Here is a 22,467-nt window from a genome sequence, read left to right on the forward strand (position 1 = left end):
GAGATAGCTCTGCTGGTCACTCCAAGTCCAGATCAAATGGATTTCAGTCCAACTCAAAACCAAAACCCAAATGTCTACATTCAAGATTCAAGATTCTTTATTGTTATTATGCAAGCATAACAACATTTCCTCCTGAGACTCTCAGCACACATTAAAATGTCATAAATAGATAAAAGCACTTATAGAACAATAAAAAAGTAGCGTTGCCCGGGTGGGTGGGGTCTGTTGCTATCCGTCTGGCCCTCCTCTGGAGTCGTGCGGTGTAAACAGAGTCCAGATCAGGTAGACGGCGGCCCACAATCCCCTGTGCAGTTCTCACCACCCGGACTAAGTCCTTCCTGTTTTGAGACTTTTTTTTTTATAAACAACTTTATTGAAATATGGTTACATTACAGAAGTGAGGAAAGAAACATATTGCATTAGTGAACAAACAGAGCAAAAACAGGAGAAATAAAACTTTGCCAGGGTAACTGATGAGTTATTAAAAAGAGAAAGAAAAGGAGGACCAAACATTGACAGTCTTAATTGCTTTTTTGTTGTTAGAGCCAGAAATCAAAGAAATATAATGTACAACTTCATGGGTAAAAGGGACAAAATTAGGTTTTTTACCACTGAATTTACATTTATGAATATGGAATTTTGCCAACAGAATCATACATTTATAACAAAGTACATATTCTCTCTATTTTGAGTTCTATAAAAGCAAAATACTACATTCTCCCATAATAAAATAAGTCTTTATAAATATTGTCAATGATGAATCTGCTGAAGTTTTGCCAAAATGATCTGATGTGTGAACAAAACCAAAAGAGGTGTAAAACAGTTTCTGGGTGATTTTCGGTGCTCTACGTCCATGCTCCAGCTGCTACAACACCGCAGTACTTCCGTCACACCGCAGTACTTCCGTCACGCCGGGGGCGGTGTTTTGACTGTGCGAGAAGCTAAGTAGTTGGATTGTGTGGATATCGCTGGGCGGAAAACGAATGCAAATATTTGTTGAATATTCGACCTGAAACTTCTTGGTTTCACTAATAACCGTCATCAGAACTTCACGTGACGACTGGCTTAATCTGAATAAATAGAACCTGACTGTTCGTGAAGGTAAGTAGTTTTGTAGTCTTACGTTTTTACTTCTTGTGTAACATAAAAACTGAGGGAGTGAGAAGCGAAAGAGAAAGTTACAGTATTTAACACAAAAACCAAATACCTTTCGCTCTTAGTGAGCTTGAAGGCTTAAATGCTAAAGGTTAAAAACACTTGTTCAACGTTTATCGTGTTTTAAAGAGATAAGGTAAGTCGAGAGCAACAAACACGGAAATAACACAAACGACACTTTGTCTTTAATTTCCCTGAAAAACGGTACAGTAGAAATGCATGAAACTCAGCATGGTCATAGTCAGAGTCACTGTGAACAAGAGTGTACTGGACATATTATAGAAGCTACACAGAAGTTTATGTTATATAAATGTTAGGATTTGCATCTGTGCAAAGCTTCCTTATAGTTACCTCTTCACTAACATGCAGTAGAAACGGGTCAAGTATATTATTAACAGTGAGAGACTTGACTGTTAATTATTCATACAACACTTTAACTAACACTTAAACACAAAGAGCAGCACACGCATGGTGGATTGTTACAACATGTTTCTGTCAGCCTGTTTATCTTGTTCATGTAAACGATACGCTGACATGTTATTTTACACTTCTTAGACTTTGGCCTCTAAAAGTCAGAATCAAAACTATTTTTTTCTAAAAAATTAGACTTTTCTTGTCATCTTCCCTGTTTTTGATGTATTGTCTTATTTTGAATGTACATTTTGATATAATGTTGATGTTGCTCCATTATTTGGAAATGAAATGTTTGTTCACTGTTGTTCCCCATGTTTGTAAAACTTTGATATTTACATACATGTGTTTTTGATTCATACGTAGATTATTGAATAATTGATCATTTAATGTTCACAAAAGATACTTTTTTTATTTAGGGTCATTAAGCACCACCTGGTGGCCAAAATAAAGCTTTCACTGTCATTCACAGTTGATATTGTAGTCAGTCAGTCAGTCATCATCTACCGCTTTATCCTCTGCCAGAGGGTCGCGGGGGGTGCTGTGCCAATCTCAGCTACATCGGGCGATAGGCGGGGTACACCCTGGACAGTTCGCCAGTCCATCGCAGGGCCACACACAGATAGAGACAAACAACCATTCACTCTCACACTCACTCCTATGGTCAATTTGGAGTGTCCAATTTACCTATCCCCACATTGCATGTTTTTGGACTGTGGGAGGAAGCCGGAGTACCCGGAGAGAACCCACGCACACACGGGGAGAACATGCAAACTCCATGCAGAAAGGCCCTTGTTCCAACCGGGGCTCGAACGCGGGTCTTCTCGCTGCAAGGCGAGAGTGCTAACCACTACGCCACCGTGTGGCCCTGATATTGTAGTTTTCTTGTTAATGTTTCATGTTTCTGTCAGCCTGTTTATCTTGTTCATGTAAATGATACACTTAACTCTGAAAACTGCATTGTTTGTGATCAAATTAATACAACAATAATAATAATAATAATTAAAATAATGGTTTTTGGTCACATTTTAAGAACCCCACATGTGTACTATTGTACGACCTTAATAGGAGCAGCCCAACCCCCTTTTATAGGAGGCTCCCTCCCATTGGCTCCTCCGCAATTTCAAACCAAAACAGCATTGACTGCAGCTATCAGACTAGTCTTCAGAGATAATGATATGATACATTTCCTCCATAGTCTCAGATTGGAGAAACTTAAGTCTTGGAAAACCTGAGTGGAAATAAAAAGGAAAACTAAAAATATTCTCTTCATGTGTAATAAATATCTTATGACAAGATGTTTGACATATGATGTGAAAGTGAGGTCTGTCTGAAAACTGGCTGTCAGTACCATGTTCACTCTACCAATTATGCAGCAGAAATCTAACTGCAGCTCACTTTATCGCGGTGAATAATTGGGAATAAATCACTTAGATTGTAGAACCTGCTGAGACGAGAGCCTTTTTTTACATACAAGAGAAATAACATTTTTATAAAACCAAAATACTGCATAGATAAAAAGAAAGAGAGAAAATAACATACAAAAACAAACATTGACACAAGTACATACACAATTCAAACTACAACACTAGGCTCTGTTGGAGTTTACTGTTAGTTTTTAAAGTTTTCTTCTTTGTTCTCTTCATATACAGATCTTATATCTCCCTCCTCAGCACAGATCTAATTGAGCTGGTGTCTTCAGCACAAGAAACTCCGCCAAACACTCTGTCAAAATGTTTTCTGTGAGAAAACCTTTAATAGCAGCAACTTTGTTGGTAACGTATTTTTAACCTCATCTCTCTCTTACTGTTTGCTGTTTACCTTTTAACTCAAGCATAGATGTCATCACCCACTCAGTAGAGGGTTTTTTATGTGGTAGTGGAGTTTGGCCATGAGTGTGAGAGTGGATGGCTGTTTGACTCTATGTGATGAACTGACGACCTGTGTAGGATAAAGTGGTAGATGATGGATGGATGGATGGATGGATGATGGATGGACGGTCACCAGTGTGATTGGCAGCTGTATTCTCCAATAAGAGCCTGGTGGCAGTTGACGTCTGTGGATTAAACACTTCACAATGGGAGTTGATTTGTCAACAGTAGCTATAACAAGCTAAAGAGCTTATTTTGGTCTCGTCATCCTCGGGGTATCCTCTTCTTCCTTTTTCTTTGAACACCTCGCCTCTTGTCGTCAGTCATGTCAACATTTGTGATCAAGAGATGGGGAAAAAACCTTGCTCTGTTCTCCACAGCTCTGCGTGATCATTGTCTGCAGAGGAAGTTCAGCTTGTATTCCATCATATTACCAGGCGGGAACTGAGTGCTGTCCGAAGTGTTCACCTGGTAAGATTCCGCCAAGTGATCAACCATGCTAACCAGAATGACAAACTTCTACTGACGTCAGTCTTAAGGCCTGTACATACTCTGCAAGAACAGAGACAAGAAGAAAGTTAGTTGTGGCCAGGACATTACATACTTCACGAGAAACTCGAGAAGTGCAGACATCTGGTAAATCCTCATAGGGAATGACAACGTTTCCACATTAACCACACACAATCACACAATATATGTCGGACACCACACAAGAAACAATCTGCCCGGACGATGTGTCGAGAACGAGCTGCAAGAAAGAGAACAGAACGTCTGTGTTCTTGTGGAGAATGTGCAGGCCTTTACCCCCTCAGGAGTGACACTGGATTGTGTACTGACATACTGTGAAAGAGGGGCAGATATTATTAGATTGTTCTTCTTTCTGTGCCTTTCATTCTTTTTAGTATTGTTATTTTCGTTAGAGTAACGGCTGCAGTCTTGTTCTTGTAGCCGGAGAATAAGGCTACGTTTACATGATGACGGTCTGAACCGAAGACGCAAAAGTGGCGTCTTCACTTTTTGTTCCGCGTTTAGACGGGCGTTTTCGGGAGGAAACCTGCGTGCATACGGTGACGCAAAAGTGTGTGGGATTCGATTGGGTGTGCATGCCAGGCGGCTAGGTGGCGCTGTGATACACTATCACACAACACCGCCATGTATGAGCGCATGTGCAGAATCTTCCTTTCTCTCCGCGAAAAGCAAAACATCGGGGAAAAAAATGCCTGTACGTTTATTAGAGCTGCCAGAGCAGCTTGAAGGTCCGTCCCATGGAAATAATCCGACATGTTTGTTTTAGAGTTGCACGATACCCACGTTGCCAAATCGTAACGGTTCCTACTATACTAGAAATTCTTCCACATCCATGAGGCATGACCAACGGATGTCAACCAAAATGCCTCTGTACACAACAGACGTTGTTGTTGTAGTTTTCTAGGAGCAATGGCCGTCTCGTAATAGCGTATTTGTTGTGTTCTGTTTGGTTATGTAGTAAAGTAAAAATCCTGAAAGGGCATTATGGACAAAATCATTACAGCCGTCTTCATCTACCCTTCCCTATCAAGAAATAACTGACAAGGGACCAAAGGAAATTGTGAAATGCTGATTGTTTGGACAATGGAAATGTGCTTTTCTAAATAAAAAACAAAACAACAATGTTTTTGTCCTGGCCTATACACACTTTCTACAGACTTAAGAAAACGTCATTGTTGTTTCTCACAGAGTAATCATTTTAAACACGTTATTCAAATGAAAATGAGAATAATTATGGTAAAATTACCTTTCCCTCTGATATCGTGAATCATATCTCAATCACAATCAGATATTTAGTCCAAGTCGTTCACCCCCAACGTAGCGTTGAAGGTCCAGACTTTAGTGTGAAATCAAATCAATCTAAGGTTAAGTACAACAATGAAAGCAACCTTAAATATCTCCATTCATACCAGGTGTTACTGTAATATTATGGCAATCATGGGGCGACGTAGGGACGAGGGAGGGAGAATACAAATGGTAACAATGTCCCGGAAGGTCCAGCAGCTTGAATTATTTTTTGTCTTATTTCCTCTTCCTGTTTCTTTGCAGGATAATGTGTCAAATTTCCTTTCTCTGTCCCCCTTTTGATAGAGGGAGGCATTGTTGGTTTCTCTCTCTGGAATTGCCTCATCCTTCTGTTTTGTATTGCCTATTTCCTCTGGTATCATTCCTAGGTAACCACTGTGCATGTGTGTGCATGTGTGTGCATGCGTGTGTGTTCACTCAGGACCTTTTTTCTGTTATTAACACTGACTGAAGATTGTGGTTACATGATTGACTTCATCTGTCCTAAAGCATGGACGTTAATGTCCTAACAAGAACGGCTGCCCAAACGTGTGTGTGTGTTTGTGTGCGCGCGCACGCTCATATATCCTTATCAGGATATTTCAGCATGTCCACAGCCAAAAAAGTAACACAACATCTCTGACAGCTGCTTAAACTTGATTTTCTTTCTTTTTTTCCTCAGGAGAGTATGTAAGAGCAGACTGTTCGGATGAATCCAGCACTAAGTGTAATCCCTGTGAAGACGGAACCTTCAACGATGTTTTCAGTGGACTCAAACAATGCTTACACTGCACAAGCTGTGCTCCAGGTAGATGTTGTTGTTATCATGTTTCCCTCAGTGTTTTTAATTCAAGGCAATTAAAGTTTCTAGTCTGCCGAGATCTACTGGTCCTAAGATATATGTAGAATGTATGTATGTAAGGTAGATGGCCATGGTTTCAGACTCGGCTGTATCTGTCATCTGTCAGAACAGGGGGCGTCCCTGTCTATCTTCTAGAAGCTCTTGAAAACCCAGCTCTTCCAAGAGCATCTTCTGTCCTAGCACTTACCTCACCCCTTCTGCACTTGGATCCACTTCTGCGCTCTCACCCATCAGTCAGCATCATCAGTCCACTGTTCCTGTCTAGTGGACTACTTCTCTGTAGCTTATTCCTCTTTTGTAAGTGGCTTTGGATAAAAGTGTCTTAAGCTAAACGCTTAATTGTAAATGTAAAATGTTCAGACAGAGCTCTCAAATAGGGATGTCCTGATACAACTTTTTCACTTCCGATACGATACCGATATTGCAGCCTTGAGTATTGGCCGATATGGATATTGATCCGATACGATATCAGCACCAATCATACACACTTTAATTACATATTTTGTAGTGTGGAATATTAGAACAGGCTTGATCAAGTGATATTACTTAAACAGAGAACAATAGTCAGCAACAGTAGGTATGAGCAAAACTGACCCATTTATTATTAACCAATGGGTTACATACATTTTCACCTTCAACATAAGAACATTCGATTTTTTTGCAATGTTAATTTCATACAGTCTATGGTTAATTTCATCAGGAGGAAAGTATCAAGTGCTAATGGCGGTGTTTTCAGAGGTGTATTCAGAGAATACCCCCCTTGTTTTCACTATTTTGGATTAGTCCAACCCACACAGGGTGAGTGACTCGTCCCAGAGATAAACCCGGAGCCCGAGGACCGGCCCCCCCAGACGTACATGACACACAAAGCTCTTGGCATGGCTGGTTTTTGGGATATAATTAACAAACGGAGGCTGTTGAAAGTCGACAGGTGGCGCTGGTTCATGAAATAATGTTGTTTTAGCAGCTCGCCTCAGGATGAGCTAGCGTGGTGCTGATGCTTACTCGCGCTCGCTGTGTGGCTTCGTATCCTCTGAGTTCAGAGGTTAAAGAAACATGAACCTCTGAAACAGCAGTAGCACACACACACACACACACACACACACTGTTGTTGTGATCATGTGATCTACATGCATCCAACACGCAGAGCGCACGTGATCAAAACGGGCGCTGCTGGAGCAGAATGGACTGTTGTATCAGAGCGCTTATATCAGAGATTTTAGAGGCAATCCGATATAATCTCATATGCGTTTTTTGGCTGATATCGGACCAATATCAATATCGTATTGGGACATCCCTACTCTCAAATTCAATTCAATTTTATTTGTATAGCGCCAAAGAGAAACTCATCAATTCACACAATGAGCAAACACTAGAGGCCTCAGTGGAGACAAAAAGTCCCTTTTAACAGGAAGAAATCTCCGATCTCGTGGCCTCAACTCTCAGTTTAACATCACATGTCAAACCAGTGACCGAGTCACAAGATAACTGCACTTGATGAGAATATTTTTATTTTTCCTTTATACTTCCTTGTCTCAGTGAGACTTGACTTCTCATTTTTAGTCTCCACTCTAGTGAATCCAAGTCAATTTATAGATAGGATAAACTTATCATATCATTATGTCTTAAGACTTAAGACTAGTCTGACATGAAATGCTAAAATGAGCTTTAAGAACTGGAGTTTTGTGTCTTTAAAGGATAGTTGAGCACTTTTAAAGTGCTGATATATGAGGTACTTACTGTATATAAAAAGTTAGTTTATGAGAATTGCTATTTACAATCTTTTACTTCAGGGAGCTGGAACGTCTTAAACCATATAGTGTTTAAGCTTCCTTGTGGTTGTTGGTCCACTGCTCACGTGGTTGTTATGTTTGTGTTTTTAACACCAAAGTCACAAAATATCACGTTTGAACTAAAAGAAAAAGGCAGTAGTGGACCAAGAACACCTGAATGCCATGATTGATGATGCGAGAGTGACCATTTTTATAAAGAAACAAACTTCTGGTGAACGCTGAGATTAGGCAGCGAGCATAATATTATGACCTAATGGACTCAAACTGACTCTGATTAAACGCCTCAACGTCTTTAGTGTGGAGACACACAAGAGGAAGTGATGCAAATGTTATTTTACACTTCTTAGACTTTGGACCCTATTTCTGTACATGAAGCATTTTCTAAAAATTTAGACTTTTTTTCTTGTCATCTTCCCTGTTTTTTGATTTATTGTCTTATGTTGATGTTGCTCCATTATTTGGAAAGGAAATGTTTGTTCACTGTCGTTTCCCATGTTTGTAAAACTTTGATATTTACATACATGTGTTTTTGATTCATACGTAGATTATTGAACAATTGATCATTTAATGTTCACAAAAGATACTTTTTTAGGGTTAGGGTGATAAATTTGAGCAGGCTTCTTCTCTGAGATGTCAGAAATTAATCAAGCATCATATTCAACCAATAAAACTGTTGTTTTCTGTTCAGGAATGTGAATTGAATCATTTTAATTTGCCTTTTTTTTGTAAAACGGTAAATTTGACAATAATAATTGTATTTTAGCATTTAAAAATGTCATTTTGCTTAAAGAGCTTCTACATACTGCTGTATTACAGACAGACAGACAGACTACTTTATTAATCCCTTTGGGAGGTTCCCTCAGGGAAATTAACAGCTCCAACATCCACACACAGCACTGTTAAAAGAAACTGTTACAGAAGCTCTTGTGTCCTTAGATAAAGTTTTATGTGTGGCAATGGAGTGAATGTGCTTCCGTCATGTGATTCCTTCAGTGATTACCTCTGTGTGTTGTTGACAGATTCTGGCCTGAGGATAGCCCGTCCATGCACAAGAACACGGGATGCATTCTGTGAACCTCTGGAAGGATTCTTCTGTATAGAATCCAAAGGCTTATACTGTGAAGCAGCAGAGAAACACAGCCAGTGTAAACCAGGGCAGTACATCAGAGATAATGGTATGTATACGTGTGTGTGTGTGTGTGTGTGTGTGTGTGTGTGTGTGTGTACAAATATTATTTTAGGTAAAAAAAATAAAATGAAACCATTCTAAATGATGAGGTACCGACAGAAGGCAAACTGTCATGACCCAAATCACAGCTGTCATGTGATTTGAGACTAATTTACAGTCACATCTGTATTTATTTGGAATTGGTAAACAAACATTTTCCAAGTAAACTTGATTTTATGTGCGTTATTTAGAACGGAGGCGCGAGTCGCGACCTATTTGTGTGTCCCGACCCAGTGTTTTGGAACCACTGAGCTGGACCGCCTTTTAAAATGGGCTGGTGATGGAAATTCACTTAAAAACACGTCGTCCCTCCCTCTGGTTTTATTTTTAATGTTTTCTTTGACACTTTGAATGTTTTTGTCGGATGTTTTGATGTGATTTTAAACTTGTATCCCATCATTCTGTGTTCACTCCTCACTGTATGTGTCATTTGCATTTGTACAGGAACAGCGTTGAAAGACACAGTTTGCGCTGACTGCAGTGCCGGGACATTTTCAGATGGGACGTTCACCACTTGTCGGCCGCACACGCAGTAAGTGACGCTTTCACGACACGTCCATCCTAAATCAGTCAGAACATTACATTTTGTATTTGTATTCAGAGTGTGGACGTGGGACGGGTGTGGCCTTGGACACTAGACAGAGGGGAGCAGACTGGGTTTGGACAAACATCCAGAAATGACTTTTTGGGCTTGGAAACTTGTCAAACTGACATGGAAAATTCAAGTTCTTTCAGTGAAATAGGGTGTGTCCATGGGGCCCGTGGAGGATAAAGCGTTAGAAAATGGATGGATGGATAGTTTAGTATTTGCTTCCTCCTGTCGTGTAACGATAACTTGCTGTTTTCTTGCTGTAACCATAAATGAAGTCTACAAACACCTGTGACAGGAAAAATCCTGTGTGTTGACTTCAGGTCGAGCTCGAGTCGGGTTTTTATACGGAAAATGCTTTGTTTTTAGCTGCAGGTAATGTTTGTAGTGTCCTGAGAAAATGTCCCTCTGTTGTTGCAGGTGTGGAAACCTGCTCAGAGAAGGAACTGCTTCAGCTGATGCTGAATGTGGGGAAGATGGTTCAAGCAGCAATGTCACTGTCGTCGTTGTCGTTGTCCTTCTATTTATTTTTTTATGCGCTGGTATAAGTGGAGCTTTGTACTTCAGGAAGAAGAAATGTATATCAGGTAGGGTCTGTGTGGAGTTACAGATATTAACATGGTTCAATGAAAATGATAATGGTTTCTGCTGAGTCATGCCACTGCTGAGATGTTATTCATTGTTTTTTGTTTGTTACAGGCAAACGTGTAACTGTCCCACCACAGGTATGTTTGTTACTTTCTTTTTGACGCCGTGTGTATGATTTGCTTTACATTGTGGGGGAGGAGTCTTAGTGATGATGCGCATTGTAACAATGTTTATCTCAATGACGACAAGAAAGAGAAAGTCTTAATACTGAGGTACCAGAGGGAAGAGGGACAGAATGTCAACAGCAGCGATGGATAGGTCGTTTGGTGAAAGATGACATCACTGATAATTATTCTTTTTTCTTTTTTTACATTTCTCTTAAAAGGGAGAGGAAATCATCACGATACAACCACTAGTCTGAGCAGGAGGATGGCAGGAGAAAGGACAGCTGTCTGTTCGCTGCAGAGTGAATGTGTTCTAATATCCAGTTCTAACCTGCTGGGTGCTGTCACATTTTCTTTGTAGAGTACAGAAATTAAACTGCTGCTGTCTCTGTGAGACTGTGGGCAACACATCACCCTCACACTCAAGATTCAACCAGCATTTGCCTCGGTGGCCCCCTGAGCCACGGACTGTCCAAGGAATGCTCCGTAATAACAAGGACTTGGTGAGAAATTTTGCAATTGGCTGTCTGAGACAACAGAGGCGTCTGACAGGATGGTTACGGGCGTCCAGTGAAGCACCAATGCCTTTCGCTTTCTTCAAAACAGACAAATGCAATGTGCTCCATATCAAGAGAAGTTTGTATCTACACCAACAAACCTGGAAGAACAAAAAAACATGGAGGATTCAATGCAGGAAGTACAACTCCAGAGAAAAGACGACGCTACGGAAGCTTATTGCTGCCACACATACAAAAAAAAGTGGAGTGCTCAGTATTACGTTATAACGAGACTATCTCGAAATAACGAGATAGTTTCTCGTTATAACGAGATAGTTTATTTTTCTCATAATACTGAGCACCCCACTTTTTTTTGTATGTGTGGCAGCAATAAGCTTCCGTACAATGCTGACTGACAGCAAAGGTGAAACTGAAACTTGGAGCTTTTTTGTTCACCACTTTTAGTCGAGTTGTGACCAAAAGGAACCATCGATAAGGAAGTGTGGGGTAGAAGGGGTCAAGCTCTACTCAAGTTGTCCAGCAGAGGGCACTGTGAGGGCAGCTGACTCCGGGCTCTTGGAAACTTTCAGTGAGTAAGATGAAGGGAAGTTAATCTGGGAGTTGACGACAGAAGAATAATGTGTCCCTGGATTGTAAAAAGCACGCCGCTGCATTATAAGGATCAGATATATTCAGTCTGTCAGTTGTGTGATATATCGGGTCGATCTACGTGGATTTGTGCATAGTTCATAGTGAACTCTAAAAGGGTTGAAACAGTGCTGGTCATTGTTGCTGCATCTTTTCCTGCCAACATGAAGGTTCAAATGCCCTTTAAAGTTGTGGAGCCCAGACAAAATGTCCCCGTGTAGACAGGTTTGCATGCTTTTTGTCACACACACACACACACACACACACACACACACACACACACACACCTCTCTATTCATGAACAGCATTCTTAGTGAGGACAGTGTTGCAACAACTGGTGTTACGCATCTGAATTATCCTCTGAACTTTGAACTTTGATTTACCTGTGGATTTATGCAGTGACAGTGTTGTAATATTGGGTTCAAAGTCAAAATTAAGTTATAAGAGAAGTAGGTCCACACACCTTTTATTTTAGCTTGTATAAAAATGTATAGAGCAGCAGAGGAGCAATATTCACCACATGACTCATCACCCAATCGATGTATGTTTTTGAAATTTAAAGTCTGCAGTGTAGACTCCATAGAGAATAAGGAGGAAGGTGTTGCTGGTAATCCAGATTAGGATTGTTATTGGATTTGTTTGTGATTTAAATTTGTTTTAAGAATGTCTGACTGTTTGAAAATCTGTTTGATGTCATTTCTTCCCCTCTCTCATCATAGCTTCACTATATTGGTTAATGAAAAAGATTTTGATTTCAATGTTTGCTGAGATCCTTTTGTTGTTGTATTTTTTTATGTCTTCTATTTATTTTTACACTGTTTTCTTTGTAAGAATAAAGTTTTTTTACATTTATTTTCAAGAAATCAAGCATGTATCTGTAGTGAGGGAGAAAAGCAGCAATGGGAGAGTGGTAAAATAAATGGGAAGTAAACAAAAGTCAAGTTTACACACAATAATGCAGTGAAATATCACAGATTAAAGAGTATGTGGAAGAAGATCTCAGGAGGCCTGGGGTTTTAAGCATTAATAGACTTATGAATGGAACGGACAAACAAAGTCATATTGTGTTGGTAGAATGGCTGACCCACACTCAGCAGCAGGAGCAGAAGGTTTGCTGTAATGCACCCGTTAAACAATAATAAGAAGAAGAAGTGAAGAGAGGAAGAGGGTGTAGTCCGGTTCGGGGAATTCCTATGACGTCAGCCCGTTGTGTGTCCTGTGATACGCTGTGATGTTTTAAAACAACAAATGCCGAATTGTTGTGCATTGTTTGTCGCCCTGTAAAATCAAAACAATGGTTTCCCCTCTGTTCTGTTGAATGTTAGCTCCACAGTCATTCACTAACCGCTCCAACTCACCGGTAACAATCCTCAGTGTGTTCGTTGAACACTCACTAACGTAAAGCACGTTTCCCAGTAATGACGTAATGCACAAGTGAAAGGTTTTACGCCAACGATTGTAGTTTCCTTATCGTTTTTATTATTATATTCAGCGAATTTTTTATTGACGCTTTTCTGCCGTTGACGTTTTTTAGATATGTTGTCCGTGTCGCTGTTGTTTGGTAAGTGCCACAGCAGAGCTACAGCGCTTCCCCGAAGTACGTCGACACAGAAAGTTAGCATTAGCTTAGCGACCTGTGCTAACTTAGCTTTGTGTGTTTGTGTGTCCTCTCTCTATCGTAGGGTTAGTTGTTGGCCTCATTGTTCCCGGGTCGTGTTGTCAAGAAAAGGAGTACAAGAGCCGTGATGGAGACTGCTGTTCGAAGTGCGACGAGGGTATAAATCACGACAGTTATATTCTGAACCCCCACTTTACGTGTGAGGGGGGCCACACACTCTCTTTTGTTTGTATTCCGAATATGCAAATAGTACAAGGCTTCCCGATTACTACTAAACAATTTCATTGCACAACATTGAAATGAAATTAAGGAAGAAAAATAATAAACAGAAAAAGAAAATAATTCATATATTCGAAAAGGGATTGAGACTTTTGTTTATAATTATCACATTATTACATGTATTCCTCGTTAAATTACACATATAAGCTTGGTTGGAGTTACAGTTGGCCATGTTATTTACTTAATTTTAGATTTAGTTATTTATGTATTCCTCTGTTTTTGTCATTAGTAGATTCATTTTGCACCATTAATGTTTTATTGTGAAGTAAACATCATTACACATTTAATTGAACTCTAATTTCCACATGGAGTCCAGCACATGTTCTATTTAGTAGTTTCCAGAAGGAGATGTACGTAGACGTTACACACACATTAGTTAAAGGCAAACCACGTTGAACATACAGCATTGCAATACTAAGACAAAACGTTTAAAGAGCAAGTCTATGCACTAGAACATCCATGTTTTGAATTCCTTGTATATCGTGGGCACTGTGTAATGTGTTCAGTGCCATAGTATTGTTGTAGCAGTTTCTGACAAGAAGCGGACATTTGTATTGCTTTGTAAACCACTCACTCCTTACTAGCACTGCAACGGACGATCATTTTCATATCCGTGTTAATGATTTATTTGCTACATGGAGCAAACCAGAAAATATTCACAATTAAGAAGCCAGAAAGTTTGTTTTAATAATGAAAAAAACATTAAATTATCAAAATAGTTGACAATTATTTTACTAATCGAAACAATTGTTGCAGCCCACTTCTTGACATAAGTCAGGCAATGGGCGGAGTAAGCCTTAGAAGAGCGGGTTTAGTCACCCCTTTAGTTTAAGAAGCACTGGAATAAATGACTATTTTGTTCTATTCTACTTCACGGTAACCTTGCACCATTATCTTGTTTTTTCTTTAACAGGTCAATTTGTTCTCAAAGACTGTACAGACGTGCGTAGCACTCGCTGCAACCGTTGTAAGGATGGGACGTTTATGAACCAACCTAATGGTCTAAACATGTGTTTCCCCTGCACTTCCTGTGTTTCAGGTACTGTCTCTTTTACAAAATTCAAACCGTAGTCTGTAATTATCACATAAACGGGTTACAATATACAGTATGAACAATAATAATAATAAAAATTATGTTTTTTCTTTTCTCTTTATTAGGTAATGGTCTGTTTGTCAAGCAGGCGTGTACAGCAAGCACTGACACGGTTTGTGACGTTTTAAGTGGCTACATGTGCAGAGACGAGTCTAGTAGCACAGGATGTAGCCGGGCAGAGAAACATTCAAGCTGTGTTTCTGGTCAACAGATCAAAGAACCTGGTAAGAAAAATCACAAAGTGTGAGGTCTGAGGAATTTGTCATTCCCAAATTTGTGGGTTGTGGCCCTCGGATGGGTCACAGGAGATTTGTTTTGGGTCTCCTAACAAAATATTTGCAGAGGATTTATGTCCAAGGCGGCAACTCACGATTGTTTTGATTGTCGATTATTCTTTCAATTATTTTCTTAAAAATGCAATACTTCAGCATTTCCTGAAACCTCAAATTGACGCTGTTCTCAAATGTCTCATTTTATCCACAAAAGCAAAAGTCATCTGTAGTTTGAATGAGTTCTTGATCACACTGTGTAGCAGAGAAAAAATCACATTCAAGAAGCTGAAAACTGCAGAGTTTGTTTCTGTTATTAAAAACACTAACAACCGATCAAATCGATAATCATAATAGTTGACAGTTAATTTAGTGAAGGTTCAGCAAAAGTTGTGATTAATTTATTTAACATCTCTGGGGGAAATAATTGGTTTGTCTTTTCAAAAAAATGGTGGATTCTTTTGTACTGAATCTTGAGTTTTTGTGTCCTCGTAGGAACCAGGGATACGAATACTGTGTGCGAGGACTGTCCAAATGGCTATTTTTCAAAGGATGGTGTAAAGTGCCTTACTTGGAAAACGTAGGACTTTTTTTTCTTTCTTTTTCTTTTACAAGATGCCTCTAATAGCATACTGTATAACTCAATCAAATCAATGATTAGAATCTGATTACATGAGTCAAGAAACAGAACAATTGGAGATGCTTCCACACAGAACCTGCATGGCACAGTAAACTATGCAGGCATGCTCTGGGATACAGTATGTGTACAATGCTGAACTGGTCAGCAAAGTTGGCTACAGACTCTCCACTGGTGACGTGAGATTCCATGTGAGAGCAAATGACAATGTGATGCCTGGGGAATGCAAATTCTCAGATCTCTGGCTCACCAAAGAAAAGTACAAAGACTGACTTTGTCCACATGCTGAGCGTGCAGCAAATAATTAAAAGTGGACACCATGGAATGACAATAATAATAATAGTGGGCTGTAATCAACCAAAGAAATTCTTGGTCGACTGAAGGGGGGGTGGGTGTTGAAAGAGTCTGACGGCTCTGAAACAGTTTTTCATCACGTGCCGAAAATGTACTCTGTCAACTAGTGATATCAGCACAAAAGCTGACGAATATTCAGATATATTCCCCTGCAGTTATGAAACATTGAAATAGGCCAATTCTGATATGTTCATATACTCAAAACAGACGGAGCAACACAAGTTAGCTTACCGTTTTTATATGATATGCCATGTTTGTAGTCGAGCTGGGATTTGCAAACTTTGCATTCGACGTTCTTTAGTCTACCTGTCTCTTGTGGGTTGGGCTAATCTAAAAATACTGAAAACGGGGGGGCGGGGGTTTTCTCTGAAGACCAGTTGTTACTTGTGAAACAAGGGTGCACTGAAAACACCCCATTAGCACTTGGTACATTCCTCCTGCTGAAATCAAATTAACCATAGACTGTATGAAATGAACACGGCAAAAAGTCAACCAACCAGAATTTGAGTCGAGCCAGAACGTATCGACCAGTAGACTGGGACTTTACAGCCCTAAATAATAGTAGCCTTGAAACTGGATCTGGATCCTGCAACCTACAAGATGAGGACACAGAGAGAAAGAGAGGACAGGACGGAAAGACACAAACTAGGGAGAGGAAGAACAAGGTTAATGACTTATCAGGAAGTCATATTCAAACTCTTGTGTTTGTACAGTATGTAAACTTTATGCACATGCTCCATATCTTCTTCATTGTTTGGTGTATTTCTGTGGTGTGTAACAGCGCCACATACAGGCCTGGCATGTATACTATAGAATTTAGAGTCATTTGGTGGGGTTGCATTAGTGTGATGATACGAATAAAAAAAGCATCTCACAACACAAAAAAAACCATTTTCTTGATAAATATGACTTCTGCGGCATCTTGTGTGTAGAATTCTCACAGAAACCAAAGGGATTGGAAACACTTTTCATGGGGAAATGTATTACATGAATGTTGCATAGGAATTTCATCACAGAGAGCTAAAGTGTGTTTTTCTGCTCACTCTTGTGTTGATAGGTGCCCGGAGCCCCACACCGTGGTTACGCGCGGAGACTCGCGCAACGACGTCGGCTGCAGTAAATTGTTCAGAAATCGTGGTTGGAGTTGCCATGACTCATTGTATCTACCTCTTGTGATATTTGTGTCGCAGTCGTTTTTTTAGCTCTTGGCGTCAAGAGTCAAACACCAGGGTAGTCTTCGATTGGGCGGGGAATCATTTCGTTTGGTTCACCTACACGCTGCACTTTTGTAAGTGGACCAAACCATCTGGACAGCGCCCCATCCTTTAGGTTCACTGGATAGTCCGTTTGCCGCACCAGGCTTCACTTACAAGCGAACCGAGACCCATGTTTTCAGCTTTGGTCCTCACCAGACGAGCTTTCGCACCTGCTCAAACAAAGCCGACTATCCAAAGAAGCAAAACTCTGCTTTCGACAGCTCTGGTGTGAGAGCGCCGTAATATTATTTAGATATCAGTCGTGATTACCAGCAAACTATTAGATTTTGCGTTAATGTGTCACTTCCTGACTAAATTTCATGCTTAGAAAATAACCATAAATAATCAACCTTGAATCTTGAGGTCTCAGCCTCAAGATTACGTGGAGTTAGACACCGACTGAAGAACAATGTTCGCTGACATTAGTAGAAATAGTGGGGTGGACGGGGAAGAGACTATTCTCCTTCAGAATTCAACCATAGTTGTCCTCCTGATAATAGTGTAGTCCACTAAAGTAATGCCGCTTTTCCACTACATACTCTTGATGACTGACACCACAAACACTGCTTCTTTTACAGTTCATAGCACTTCTGTTTCACTTAAAAATCATTATTATTATTATTTATTATTTTTCACAGTAAACATGTTTCTATGCTGTTTGTGTGAGAAAAACACCACGTAGAGCGGTAAAAGAGTCGAGTCGTGACCGGGACCATGACGTTTAAACGTGGCATAAGACAGACCAAGTCATAAATGAGACCAGGAGGTACTGAGACCAAACCAGCGCCACAGTTTCTTTTTGTGTCACTTGTAAAGACACGTGTACTTTTATTTGTTTTATTTTTACCATGTTAAGAGTGAAATGCTACCATCTTGACCAGAGTATTACTGTCTTAACACGTGTGTGTGTGTGCTGAAAGTTAATTTACCAGCTTTAACAAGAAATGAAGTTTTTTGGGCTTTTTAATAAAAATGACACTGTCTCATTTTTTTGTATATACATATATGTATATATGTATATACTTAAATCTACACGACAGAACTACATTCGATTGCAGAGGTTGATTCGATATTTATTTCATATTCAAATATCAAATGTAACACCACTTTAGGATTGATAACCCCTAGGATTGATAATCCTTAGGTGTGCATTTGGACTTTCTGGGTATCTCATAGGACTACTGGAATTAAGCAAAGTGTTACTTCTGTAGGTCTTTCTTATTTGGTTGCTTTTTCATTAATTGCTATTATATCTAGCTGGGTTGCTTGACTTTTGACTTGTGTGTTTAGTTAAGGTGAAAGTTTGTTGTTGATATTTTGTCTGCTAGGTCAAAGAGAAAGTTGTTGTTGTTGTTGTTTTGACCTAGTTTCTATTGAGTCATCACCATCACCAGGTGTGAAGTTTCATCCAGAATGCAGCAGCTCGACTGGTCTTCAATTTACCAAAATTCTCCCACACTACACCGCCCCTCCGCTCCCTTCACTGGCTGCTCGCATCCGCTTCAAGACTCTAGTGCTTACATTCCATGCTACAAACGGATCCGGTCCAGCCTAGATCCAGGACATGATCAAAACCTACACCGCAGCCCGCCCACTCCGCTCTGCATCAGCAAACCGGCTTGCTGCCCCCTCACTGAGAGGATCACAGAGGCATTCGCAGAACTCTAGACTGTTCACTGTCCTAGCTCCCAAATGGTGGAACGAGCTCCCCATCGACATCCGGACATCCTCCACATCTTCTGCCGCCAACTAAAAACACATTTCTTCCGACTCTACCTCGACTAAGATGACGACAGAAAAAAAACCCCAAAACACTTGCTTATACATGGCACTTAAGACTAGCACTTTAAATGAATGATAAATTGAAGCTCTTACTTATTTCTAGCTCTTGTTTGTTTAAATGCACTTATTGTAAGTCACTTTGGATAAAAGCGTCTGCTAAATGACATGTAATGTAATAATCTGTGGCAGATTTCGTCACCACCTCTTTCCTCTGTCCCACATTAGGTGCTGGTTTAAGAAACATTGACTAAACAAGTTTTTATTATGTCAACAAGAACGTGGCCAGTATATTGAGTCCAAATATTAAAATAACAACTGTAACTTTGACTCATTAAAATGCAATATTAACTGTTAACTGTAGAAAAAAAGTGCCTGTAGTTATTAGTTTGTTTTCAGTCTTATTCCATCAGACATTTGACTTCATTTAAATTTACTGACAGATTTATTCACCATAATAAGGTCCGAGCACAGACTTTGGTGAAGACTGTCGTATCCTCACCAAACTTAAGTGTTAATGCACATCAGGACGTGCAATTTGACCCTTTTGTCTGTTTTTAAGGGCGAGCCAATGAATTTTAGCAGGAATTACAGTTAAAAACACACTAACAGGCATCTGCCCAGACGGACGCCGCCCTCCACCTTTCCTTTGATCTCTATGCTGGTTACTGCAGCAACCATGGGAGCCGCCAAAAAGATATTTGCAGGAATAGTAGCAGCAATGTGCATACACATGGACACAGTCAAGCTTTTTGTCTTGTATTCATGGCTGAGACATGGCCCCGTGACAGACGTGCCGTCGTTGCTGTCTGTGGGACAAGTGGGACCAGTTTGGCAACTTGAGTCGAGTCAAGTTTAATTCTGTGTAAATAGAAACTGCAAATTGCAGTGAAAGAAGTCCAACGACCAAAAACATTTGACTTATTTACTTAAAATGTCCTGGGACAGAACTTCATGTGAAGGTTGTGAGATTCATTAGCAAGGTGAAAGGCACTGGACCACTTCAAAACTGTGCTCTCCTGACCTCTAGTGGCTCAGTCTAACATGCACTATATATGTATATGCATATATATATATATATATATATATATATATATATATATATATACATATATATATATATATATATATATATATATATATATATACATATATATACATACACAAACAAAAAACTGCCCACAAACCCTCCTGATGACCCTTTATATCAAATTTCAAGAGATACTATCTATGAGGAATACTGTAAAAACAGAATGTTTAATATTATTTAGTATTTTAGTAAGTTATTTCAAATTTGTGAAGGAAAAGATTATTTACTAATTTCAAAACTCACTGGAAGTCTTTATTATTCTTATTCTTATTATCTATAAAAGTCTCAGATGACAATGTACAACGTGATAGAGATTTGGAAAGTGTCAAACTTAATTTAACTGTAATGTTAGTTTTCATTAAAAACATTGACTGTAGTTAAGTGATAGTGTTTTTTAAAGGTTTGTATTCATGCTCTTAAAACAGGCTCACCAAGTAACATAAGATAATCCTTTATTCGTCCCACAAAGGAGAAAACATTGTTACAGCGACAAAGTAAAGGTAAAGCTAATAAATATGCTATATATAACATGCATTTTAAACAATGCACAACCAAGAAGATGTTGATTATTAAGATTATATAACTAGAACAGACTATACAGTATATACATTAAGTGAACTTAGTGTAAACTTCACTGTTCCTGCACCAAAAACCTTTAGAGAAAAGCGATGGTTTTATATCGAGGCACACACACGAGCTGTTGATCCACTGAACTGTGTCCTAACCTCATACAACTGCAGTACTACAAACATGAAATACCCCTTAAACAACAAACCAAAACTTTAGTTATAACAGGTAATGTCTGAGTAAATGCATGTGTTTACTCTTTAACCAACAGGTGGCGCTTTAAAACTGTATTAGGTATGGTGAACCACCTGTATGCATGAAATGTATTTATTCTATTCTGTCCGGCCTGTGTTTAAGTTGACCTCAAGGGCATTGTTATGATATTATGTGCTACATTTATAGCACACATACAAACATTTTTATTCAAAACAACATAAAATCACCCTTTAAAAACAGTAATATCAGTTGTATTATTGTCCCTTATATTTAACCTTAATAACTCCATAAGTCCAAAATGACAAAATGATTACCTGTTGTACTGAACCATTTGTTTGATGATGATAATTCACAAGATTTCAAAGTAAAAGTGCTTGTTTTGATACAGAAAGATGCATACTTCACAATGATAATGCAAAAAATAAATCAAAACAGAGAAATAAATCCAAAACAAAGTAAATAATAATGTTGACAACCGCGATTAAAAACACCAAACAAGCTTATATGTGTAATCTAATGTTAATAATGTAATAATTACAACCAAATGTCCTATTATTACTATAATATAAAATAGATTATTAGCAAATAGATGTAGTATTACATTCTCTTGCAGCTGTGGAGAGGAGGTCGTGGTTCATGTTTTCATTAGAACATGTTATTAAGTAGTGGCCCCCAGTTTGACACCTCTGTGTTAGATAAACAACAGTGAAGTGGAATGACAGAGTGACAGGTTACAGACTTGTTTTTAAAGTCACAGCCACACTGTCAAAAACATTTTTTACTCCTTTAAATTATCATTTTTTTTACAAGTGTTAAACCCTCCCAGTTGCTTCCTGGTGCCAGACCTGGTTTATTTAAAAACAACAATATTAATATTAATAATAATAATAATAATAATAATAATAATAATAATAATAATAATAATAATAATTTAATGTATGACCAGAGGAAAATACCATTAATCAAATGTCAGATTGCGTTAGTAATGACGTCACTAATTATCAGCGAGGCAGACGAGCCCGTTATAAACAGAGAGTCAGGTGAGTTATTAGGATTACGGTAACCATAGTGAGTCACTAGAGACTTCTACTAAGTTACCCACAGTCACAGATTCACGGGTTAACAGGTACGACTTTAAATATAAAAGCACTACTCTGAAGGTAGCACGCCACTTGTTTTATTTTGAAAGGCTCAACAGGAAATGGTGTGAGTCTCTCAAAGCACTTTGACGACTCCTCCGCCAGCAGAGCGTCCAACAATGTTGGCTAAACGAAGGAAACTTTACAAGTAGCTCGACCGAAGTTTTTATTGTTTTACTTTGGACCAAACCGTGACTCCGGTTCGAGTTGTTTAAACTTTTATTTGTATTCGTCACCGCGTGTAAAAGTGCGAGTTTTCAGGCCGGTCCAGTCCAGTCCGGTTCCGTCCAGTCCAGTCAGCGTGTGGCGCTATAAGTGAAGAGGAGGCAAAGCAGAACCGTGCTAGGATGTATAGGCTGGAATCGAACGGATCCATAATGGACCTGGACGCGGGTCGAGTGAAAATTAAAGCGCACTACTGTGGGTGAGTTCACGAGCTGTGTGTGTTGTGAATGAGTGGTCACTCACTCATTCACCCACTCACTCACACACACACAGGTGTGTTAGCTGGCTGCTAATGGGGATAAGACCAAACACCTGTGGAGCGAGTCT

General features: G+C 39.3%; 3 protein-coding genes across 5 annotated transcripts in view; all 3 read left to right on the top strand.

The window, feature by feature from the left end:
- The first annotated feature begins 961 nt into the window (after positions 1–961).
- On the top strand, positions 962–10,640 carry LOC131468169 (tumor necrosis factor receptor superfamily member 14-like). 2 transcript variants are annotated; one of them, XM_058642152.1, is made up of 7 exons: positions 962–1,101; positions 3,219–3,341; positions 3,818–3,908; positions 5,932–6,057; positions 8,924–9,079; positions 9,577–9,664; positions 10,142–10,640. In XM_058642152.1, exons 2-7 carry the CDS (start codon positions 3,300–3,302, stop codon positions 10,371–10,373), a joined length of 735 nt encoding a protein of 244 aa, XP_058498135.1. In that variant the 5' UTR covers positions 962–1,101; positions 3,219–3,299; the 3' UTR covers positions 10,374–10,640. The 2 variants fall into 2 exon arrangements, with proteins under 2 accessions (XP_058498135.1, XP_058498136.1); XM_058642153.1 differs by lacking the exons at positions 962–1,101; positions 3,219–3,341 and adding an exon at positions 5,514–5,638 and having other exon boundaries at positions 3,366–3,908.
- A 2,111-nt stretch (positions 10,641–12,751) lies between these two features.
- LOC131468171 (tumor necrosis factor receptor superfamily member 14-like) lies at positions 12,752–18,176 on the top strand. 2 transcript variants are annotated; one of them, XM_058642157.1, is made up of 6 exons: positions 12,770–13,179; positions 13,301–13,393; positions 14,429–14,554; positions 14,674–14,832; positions 15,373–15,457; positions 16,926–18,176. In XM_058642157.1, the coding sequence occupies exons 1-6, from the start codon at positions 13,155–13,157 to the stop codon at positions 17,068–17,070; spliced, it is 633 nt and encodes a 210-aa protein (XP_058498140.1). In that variant the 5' UTR covers positions 12,770–13,154; the 3' UTR covers positions 17,071–18,176. The 2 variants fall into 2 exon arrangements, with proteins under 2 accessions (XP_058498141.1, XP_058498140.1); XM_058642158.1 differs by lacking the exon at positions 15,373–15,457 and having other exon boundaries at positions 12,752–13,179.
- Positions 18,177–22,012: 3,836 nt separating this feature from the next.
- Positions 22,013–22,467, top strand: part of prkcz (protein kinase C, zeta) — a 125,177-nt gene continuing 124,722 nt past the window's right edge. The window contains exon 1 of the mRNA XM_058642143.1: positions 22,013–22,339. Coding sequence (XP_058498126.1) covers positions 22,263–22,339 — 77 coding nt within the window. The 5' untranslated portion in view covers positions 22,013–22,262. The remainder of the gene's footprint in view (positions 22,340–22,467) is intronic.

This window comes from Solea solea, chromosome 11, assembly GCF_958295425.1.
Source record: "Solea solea chromosome 11, fSolSol10.1, whole genome shotgun sequence".
Taxonomy (NCBI): domain Eukaryota; kingdom Metazoa; phylum Chordata; class Actinopteri; order Pleuronectiformes; family Soleidae; genus Solea; species Solea solea.